This window comes from Trichechus manatus, unplaced genomic scaffold (assembly GCF_000243295.1).
Source record: "Trichechus manatus latirostris isolate Lorelei unplaced genomic scaffold, TriManLat1.0 scaffold00227, whole genome shotgun sequence".
Lineage (NCBI taxonomy): Eukaryota > Metazoa > Chordata > Mammalia > Sirenia > Trichechidae > Trichechus > Trichechus manatus.
The window spans coordinates 1441871-1451478 of record NW_004444163.1 but is presented as its reverse complement, the minus strand read 5'-3'; the positions used below and the strand labels follow the sequence as shown (position 1 = coordinate 1451478).

Below are 9608 nucleotides of genomic sequence, written 5' to 3'. Positions count from 1 at the left end.
GACAAATGGATAAACAAATTATGGTTTATTCACATAATGGAATACTATGCAAGGATAAAGAACAACGATGAAGCCGTGAAACATAACATGGAGGAAGCTGGAAGTCATTATGCTGAGTGAATTTAGTCAGTCACAGAAGGACAAATACTGTATAAGACCACTATTATAATAACTCAAGGAAAGGTTTAAACACAGAAGAAAACATTCTTTGATGGTTACAAGGGTGGGGAGGGAGGATGAGGGTTATTTACTAACTAGATAGTAGATAAGAATAATCTTAGGTGAAGGGAAGGACAGCACACACTACAGGGGAAGTCAGCATAACTGGACTAAACCAAAGCTAAGAAGTTTCCTGAATACCATCAAACACTTTGAGGGACAGAGTAGCAGGGGTAGGGGTCTGGGGACCATGCTTTCAGAGGGTATCTAGGTCAATTGGCATAACAAAGCTTAATAAGAAAATGTTCTGAATCCTACTTTGGTGAGTGGCATCTGGGGTCTTAAAATCTTGCAAGCGGCCATCTAAGATGCATCAATTGGTCCCAACCTCCTGGAGTAAAGGAGAATGAAGAACAACAAAGACGCAAGAAAAATATTAGCCCAAGAGACAGAAAGGGCCACATAAACCAGAGACTTCATCAGCCTAAGACCAGAAGAACTAGATGGTGCCCGGCTACCACCAATGACTGCCCTGACAAGGAACACAACAGAGAGTCCCTGATGGAGCAGGAGAAAGGTGGGGCGCAGAACTCAAATTCTAGTAAGAAGACCAGACTTAATGGTCTGACCGAGACTGGAGGAACCCTGGAAAGCATGGCTCCTGGATTCTCTATCAGCCCAGATAAAACAATTTCTGAGGCCAACTCCTCAGACAGGGATTGGACTGGTCTGTGGGACATAAAGTGATACTTGTGAGGAGTGTGCCTTTTAGCTCAAGTAGATACATGGGACTAAAAGGGCAGCTTCTGTCTGGAGGTGAGATGGGAAGGCAGAGAGGATTAGGAGCTTGTTGAATGGACATGGGGAATCAGGGGTAGAAAGGAGGAGTGTGCTGTCACAGTATGGGGAGAGCAATTAGAGTCATATAACAATGTATGTATAAATTTTTGTATGGGGGGAAAATAAAAAGATTAGTCTTGAAAACCCTATGGGGCAGTTCTACCCTGTCCTATAGAATTGATATGAGTCGGCATTGACTCGATGGCAACGGGTTTGGTTTTAGGGTTTGGTAATCTTTACCGGAGCAGATCACCAGGTCTTTTCTCCCACAGAGCACCTGGTGGGTTCAATCAACCAACCTTTTGGTTAGCAGATAAGTGTTTAACCATTATGCCCCAGGGTTCCTTTGGGACAGCTCCTAATCCCCCACATTCCCTTCCTAAAGATGGCTAGGAGGTAAATATGGGGGCAAGGGAAGGGAAGTGAGAAAGAACTGTTCCTAAATGTTTGACTAGTGGTACCAATACCACTAATGGAGGAATGGAGGGCTTTTGGTGCTGGGGCTGAAAGGGGAGCAGGCATGAGGATGAGTGGGCCTGGCACTGAGTTTGGAGGCACCTGTGGGAAGGAGAACATCTGGGGTTAGGACACAGGAGAGACATCTGTGTTAGCAACACACATTTGCATCATAAGCACTCGGTGGTGGTGTGAAACTATGGGGACTGCTGAGATGACCCAGGAGTTGTGGGTAGTGGGAGAAGAAGACAGGGTCGAGAACAGGGCCCTAGAGAATGGTAGGACTTTAAGGATGGGCAGGGAGAGAATAGAATGAAGAGCAAATGTCATAAAATGTTAAAAATTAATGAATCTGGGTAAGGATATTTGGAAGTTCTCTGTAGTATTCTTGCAATCTTTCTGTGAGTTAGAAATAATTTCAAAATAAAAAGTTAAAGAATAAAAGGCTGATAGAATTTGGCATCTAAAAGGTCACTGGTGGCCTGGTGGAGCAGTTCCCAGGGTCCATGAGAACAAAGGCCCTCCTACGGGGTGTGGAGGTCAGAGTGGAGCTGGGGAAATGGAGAGCAGTGCAGTCCACACTTCAGCTCTGAATTGAGAGTTAGAATGTCATCCAAGAATGGGATCAAGTAAGGCTTTCTTTCATCTTTTTTTATTCTTTTAATAGGAGAGGCTTAAACACATTTATATGCTGGAGAGATTGAGAAAATATAGGGCAAAAGAAAGAGAGAAGATGTGCCTGAGACATTGTGCCTGAGCAGCTGAGAGGACAAAATTGCCCTGAGGCAACTGAAGCCTGGGACCTTTCACTCTGAAACCCTGAGAGTTGGTGGCCACCATCATCATTTTCTATGGAAGGGTCCTTTACGCATGCCTAAGATCTTTACCGCACACCAAGTAATCCCTGTTCGCTTAACCTTGCCACACAGGTCTTATGGTCCTGAATCATTTTATGCTCCTGTGAGTCTTCGCAGGTTTTCCACATCTCAGAACTGAGTCCTTGCTGAGCAGTGATGCTAGCAGAAGAAAGACTCTTCCCAGGCAAGGAACATGTTGTCAATGGAAAAATATATACAGGAACTTCCCCAGTTAAGTAAGGTTTCAAAGGATAAAATAGGGTGTTTTCTTTCTTGTCTCTAAAATAATTCTTGATTTTCCAGGCAAGAAAAAGGTATAATAGTCTCCATGTAGGATCTTCCATGGTGAATGTCAAAGTCCTTTTAATCACATCCTGAGGAATTTTTCCCACCTTTCCAAAGAGCTGTTAATCTGATTTTGCCTCCAACGCTATCACTACATCTGCTATGCTTCTTTTATCCTTCTCAACACAGAATCCTTCCTTACTGACACTGAAGATTAGAGTCAATATCTGTGTTCTTAGTTTTCTTAACATGATCAGACGGGATTTATAACCCAGGCTTAAAGTACTCATGTTTATTGTTAATAAATACAACAGAAATTTCTCCATGTCAGAGCTGATCTTGGAGCCCAGGCACAACTCTCAGGCCTCCAAGGGTGAGTCAGGGTAACTAAGAGCAAGTGTGGCATTTGTTTTACATCAGGTGACACTTCTGGTTGAGATCAGAGCATGCATTCTCTTCTCTGCTTATGCTGTGTCAGCAGGAAAGCAGTAAGAGAGAAACAGCCAGACACTACCTTTCACAGGGTAGGAGGCAGCCTTCCCTCAGCCTTGCTAGGATGAATGAGCATTAATAACTAAGGACAGGTCTTACTAAGAAATTATCATCCCAGCATCAGGAATGGCCAGTGCTTAAGCTCCAGTCACAGGCCCCTGCTCTGTGTGTAACGTGAAGACCGACTGTCATTAAGCAGTTACTCTGAGTGCATGTAGCATGTCCTGATTGCCAGCGTTGGTAATAAAAGAACCCCAGTGAGAGCAGGATGAAATAGAGGATTTCAGTGCTGATGGAGATTAAATAGCCTGAGAATGGCTTTGTATATTAACTTCAGGGAACTCAGGTCTTGCCACCTAAAGAGTGACACCTGATGCCTCCATTGTAGGGAAATAAATCTTCAGTAAACCCCAGATCTCAAGTAGGCTACTTGGAAGGTGAGCGAAATCCCATCAAGCCCATAAATATCTTCCTTTCTAGGGACTGAAATGCCATCTCTGGGCATGTACATTTGCGTGAATAGCAGATTTAACACTTGAGACAATTAAAGTTTCATAAAATGATGAGTCCTTGGCTTTGTTGACAAAGCACCCTGTGAAGAGAACTATTGTGATCTGAATTTTCATAATAACATGATTAAAATCAAGCGGTAACCCAAGATTTCAGACCTGGTACCCTAGAAAAGAAATATCTGATAGTTTTTCTCTTTTATTTTGGTGGGAGTGAGGATGGAACTAGGAAAAGTACAATCAGATTACAGCAGAAAAAGAGTTTCTGGTCACTTGTTTCTCAAGTGAGTAAAGGGCTGAGCAATTAAAAAACAAAAACAAAAACAAAAAACAGTAGCTGTCGAGTTAGCTCCGAATCATGGTGACCCCACGTGTGCCAGCATACAACTGTGCTCAATAGGCTTTTCAAGGCTATGACCTTTTGGAAGCAGATTGCCAGGCCATTCTTTTGAGTTTCTTCTGGGTGGGTTCTAACCACCAACTTTTGGGTTAGTAATCAAGCACTTAACCATTTGCACCATCAGAGACTCCAGTGCAATTAAAGGCTGAACAAATATTGCACAGGATAACATTATCAGCATCAATTAATACTAATAGATATAGCCAAGGAGGGCTTTGCTGGCCTTCATGAACAGTGATGACAGCCGTGAAAAGAGCTGCTGTGGTTCATGAACACAGTTAAAGGACTATAAAATAGCAAGTTTCCTCTGGATCCGCTACAAGCAGGGATGTTCTGGGGGCTATCTATTTGCAGAGCTTTTCTTGCCACCTTTTCCCCATGCAACTCAATATACTGCATGGAAGGAAGAATCTTTTCCTAATTGGAACACAGAAAAAGAAGTTTCTGTCTGTTTTTTGGAATACTGCAGGGAAAAATTTAAAATTTACAGGAGCTAATCAGAACGTGGCCAATCCCCAGGAAAGCTCAAATTCTAAGGAGAACATACTATAAATTTCAATTTAGAAGTTATCCTTACTTAAAAATCTGACATAAGAAGTAATATTGTATACTATTACTGATTTAAATTTAACAATCTCAGCCTTATAAGATTTTATTTGAAATAGAATACCGTTCAATATTATACAGGAATAGAACGAGTCTTAGCAATTATATCAGAAAAGCCAAATAAGTATTGAACTCATTGCAATAATTTGATCACTCTTCAGAGCAAGCAAAAACAATTTGAGCAAAAACATGATTTATTCGCTTCAAGACTTTTTTCCTGAATGATCCAGATAACTTGCATTTTTTGATTAACATTGCATAGATACAGACCACGGAGATTTTTTATATGTGTGTGCAGAAATATATTGCAGTTCTATCACACGCTGATGCGAATGGTCATCTTACTGTTTTCAATAAGCATTTAATCATTCTTTCCAAAGGCCTCTTAACTCAGCTCGTTTTTCACAAATTAAGGAGGGCTTTATTCCTTGGGAAATATTTCTAAATGGTTATGTAGGACAATATAGTTACACAGTGTATCTATTATGCCAGGAGTACATTTTGTTGTTACACGACTTTGAAAAGCAAAAAGACTGTTCTGAAATTGAAATATTTCCCCCACATGTTTGATTGACTAAGTACAGGCTATATTAACGAACAGAAGCAAAACAACCCTTGTGGCTTCACAGATGTCCTTTCATAGTCCTCTGAATACAATCTAATTTGTTTCAGTTAGTGAAGAGGTCATTTCTAGCTTCTGACTTGGAGGAATAAGACCTGATAATTTGAATTGTAGTTCATACTAAACGTGTACTTGGTTGGGAAAGCAAACTCTTGATGTTCTTTTTAAAGTTAAGATTTTTAAAAAATATTTATCTTAGTTAAAATAAGCTTGCGTATTTTAGGTAGGTTTGCCCTTTCTTTGCATGCAGCTTGTTGAAGATAAAGCTGCTTCCCCCCACTTCCACCCCCATAGTAGAACACTTTACAACTTTTTAAGTCAACTTCTTGTCCTTAATATAAAGCCTATTCTACACTCTCTATTTCTGTCCAGGCTCATAATCTAAAGTTGCCAGGAGTTAATTGCTTTCTGTTGCCTAAAATTGGGAAAGGACCCTCTGTACTCTTATCTCCTTTCAGTTCCCTGGTCACTGTCCCAGAAGTCACAACCCCCAGTTTGAGAAACACTCATTTAAAATTTGTGAAAAGTGTCAATCTTTTATTTTTACATTAATCAAAAACATCTTTTCAGAATTACCAGGAACATTGGTCTCAATATGAAAACACAAAATCAAGCAATGTGCCCAGACGTCAGCCTTCTGAAGCAACCGACGGCCAGCAAACTTCCAGAAGCCCAGCCAAGCACAAGATTCGAAAACAGCATCAACGCCAGAATGGCCTGAAAGCTTTAATGACTAAAGAGCTAGTTGCCAGTCAAGTAAACCAGGATGACATGCCCAGACAGCAGGAAAACCAAAATAAGCCTTTTGACACTTCAAAAAAGTATGACTCAATTGTGATTACGAATGCCCCTGACAATGATTTACAAGACTCAAGTGCACTTAGGAGCCAGAATCCCAACGTGACCTCCAGTAAATTTGCTCCACCAAAACAGGCTTTTGACAAGGTACCATATACAAACTCCACTGACTTTCACTCAGTGATGAATATTAATAAAGAAAGGGGGCACAAAGACCAAGAAGAGAAAGGATTTTCGTATCAGCACCTACATGTCAACGCGCTTTCCAATATGGACTTGAACTATGTTAATGAACTTTCGAAGACACAAGTGCCCCTGAGCCAGAAAAGCTCTCAGCCTGTTTATAACATAAATGTTGACGAAGCAACTGAAAATAAGAAGCAACCCAAATGGATTTATGCAGAGACCAAATATAAGAACTTAGAAATGTTATGGTAAGAATTCCCTTTCCTCAAAGGTTTAGCACAAGTGGTTTTCTAGAGGAGAAATGATAGGCTGTTGGTCAAAGGCAAGAGGAGAGTGGTCAGGTGAGAGGAAAAATCCACTTAACACCTCCCTTGGCTCTGATTCCTGCTTATAAGAGTCCCCTTTTGATTTATTTCTTTTCTCTTCCCTGTATCCTCTATTGGTTTCCACCATAGTTAAACTAGAAGTTGGAGGGAGCGGAGAAGGTCAGAGAGACCCAGTCAAAATAGATCAGTATATTTTGAGGACTGCAAGTAACTTTTAAAGGAAACAAATTATCTCCAATACTGTAATGGCCTATCCTAAGAAAATAATCTAAAGATACAGACAAATATGTATGCCCCAAAATAGCATCATTTACCGAAATGATCTAAAATCCCAACAATAGGAAAATACTTAGATAAATTATGATATATAGTATCATATAAACATTAAAAATTATAGTATGAGGAAATACTTCTATAAAAAGAAAATAGTAGGGTACAAAAATTACACTGAGGGCCTCTACTATATTAAAATGTGCACAAAGGAAGAGAAATACACAGAAATATCAGTAGTGGTTATCTCTGGCAAGAGTAACTGGTATTATTTTTATTTACTTTTTATATTTTCCAAATTGTTCAAGTTCCCTACATAATATAGTAATACATAGCAGCTGTAGTCCTATAATCAGAAAAAAGATAACTTGTTTTAAAAATCACTTCAGGAGACATGTATTGATGTCATTCAGTCAAATTATTACACACCTAAAATGTGCCGAATGTAGTGCTAAAATGCTATAGAAGAAACAACAAAAGCATAATGCATGGGAACCTTCAAGGAGCTTACTTTTATGGTAGGGGGACAATTTCACACATAGGAATGATCAGAAGGCATTTAAGTGCTAGATCTGGTGATATGGAATGCACATCTAATAAGATTCAGAGTTAGCTTCCTAAGAAGAGGAACTGATAGATAGCAGGCATCCTTGTCTTTTTTCCTGATTTTAGGCAGAGTGCTTCTTAACATTTTTACCATTAAAAATCATACTTGGTTTTTGGTAGATAAGGAGATAGGAAATTTCTTCCCATTCCTTTGTGCAAAGAGGTTTTTTTTTTTTTAACATCAAAAATGGGAATTGAACTTTATCAAATACTTTTTCTGCATCAATTGAAAAATCTTCTCCTTTAGTCCTTTAATGTGATTAAATATATTAACAGATTTTCTAATATTACACCATCTTTTTATTCCTAGGGTTAATCTAGCTTGCCATACTGTATTTTTAATAAATTGCTTGATTTTATTTTTTAACACTTTGTTTAGGATTTTATCTCCAAGTGCGAAAGTGAGATTGGCATATAATTGTCCTGTCTACCACTAGCTTTGTCTTGCTGTGTTAGGAAGATTATACTAGCCTTATAAAATGAGTTGAGGACTATTCCCTCTTTTTATATCCTCTAGGACACTTCATATACAATTGGAATTATCTATTACTTTAAGGTTTGATAGACTTTTCCTATAAAACTTTGGGTCATGTTTTTTGTTTTGCTTTGTTGTTCTTGTTGTTTGTGGGTAGATTTTTAACTACTTATTCATATGTCTTTACAAACTTTCTATTTCCTCTCATGTCATTTTGATAAATTATATTTTTCTAGGAAAAATATTGTGTTTACTAAGTGTTTAAATTTATTGTCATAAACTTTTCGTAATATACTTATTACTAAACCTCTACTATATCTGTAGTTATGTCCTTGTTTTCGTTTCTAATACTATTTTTTCTCTTATTTTTAATTAATTTTTGTTTTATTAAGATAATGAATGCACATAGATTAAAAGTCAGATAACACTTAAAGGCTTGTAACAGTAGAGTGTTCTACCTATTCCTCTTCATTCTGCCCAGTCCACTCCACAATACTTAGTTGTGAGTAGCAATTGCATTGGTATAATAATGAAAATACTAAGTATCAGCAACCCCTTTAGACTCTTGACTGTTTTTTTCTGGCATGTGCACATGCACATAATTCTCAGTTATACTTACTTACTGCTATGTTTTGCTTCTCCAATTTTGCTGCTGTTGTTGTTGTTGTTAGCTGCTGCTGAGTCAGTTCTGACTGATAGCAACCCTGTGTACAAAAGAATGAAACACTGCCCGGTCCTGCGCCACCCTCACAATCGCTGCTATTTTGAACCCATTGTTAACAGCCACTGTGTCAATCTATCTCATTGAAGGTCTTCCTCTTTTTCACTAACCCTCTACTTTATCAAGCATGATGTCCTTCTCCATGGCCTGGTCCCTCCTGATAACACGTCCAAAGTACATGAGATGAAGACTTGCCATCGTGGCTTCCAAGGAGCATTCTAGATGTAATTCTTCCAAGACAGATTTGTTCATTCTTCTGGCAGTCCATGGTATATTCAGTATTCTTTGCCAACACAACAATTCAAAAGCATCAATTCTTCTTTGGTCTCCCTTATTCACTGTCCAGCTTTCACATGCATATGAGGTGACTGAAAATACTATGGCTTGGGTCAGGCACACCTTAGTCCTCAAAGTGACATCTTTGCTTTTTAACACTTTAAAGAGGTCTTTTGCAGTAGATTTGCGCAATGCAGTATGTCATTTGATTTCTTGCCCGCTGCTTCTATGGGCGTTGATTGTGGATCCAAGTAAAATGAAATCCTTGAAAACTTCAATATTTTCTCCGTTTATCATGATGTTGCTTATTGGTCCAGTTGTGAGGATTTTTGTTTTCTTTGTGTTGAGGTGTAATCCATACTGAAGGCTATAGTCTTTGATCTTCATCAGTAAGTGCTTCAAGTCCTCTTTGCTTTCAGCAAGCAAGGTTGTCATCTGCGTATTGCAGGTTGTTTATGAGTCTCCCTCCAATCCTGATGCTGCGTTCTTCTTCATATAGTCCAGGTTCTCAGATTATTTGTTCAGCATACAGATTGAATAAATATGGTGAAAGGATACTATCCTGAGGCACACCCTTCCTGATTTTAAACCATGCAGTATGCCCTTGTTCTGTTCGAACAACTGTCTCTTAGTCTATGTACAGGTTCCTAATGAGCACAATTAAGTGTTCTGGAATTCCCATTCTTTGCAATGTTATCCATAATTTGTTATGATCCACACAGTC

The 9608-nt window shown here is 39.0% G+C and overlaps 1 protein-coding gene across 1 annotated transcript in view; it reads left to right on the top strand.

Annotated features, from left to right (window-relative positions):
- The window catches only part of JHY (junctional cadherin complex regulator), an 80931-nt gene that overhangs the window by 46786 nt on the left and 24537 nt on the right, over window positions 1-9608 (top strand). The window contains exon 5 of the mRNA XM_023742972.1: window positions 5797-6458. Coding sequence (XP_023598740.1) covers window positions 5797-6458 — 662 coding nt within the window. The remainder of the gene's footprint in view (window positions 1-5796; window positions 6459-9608) is intronic.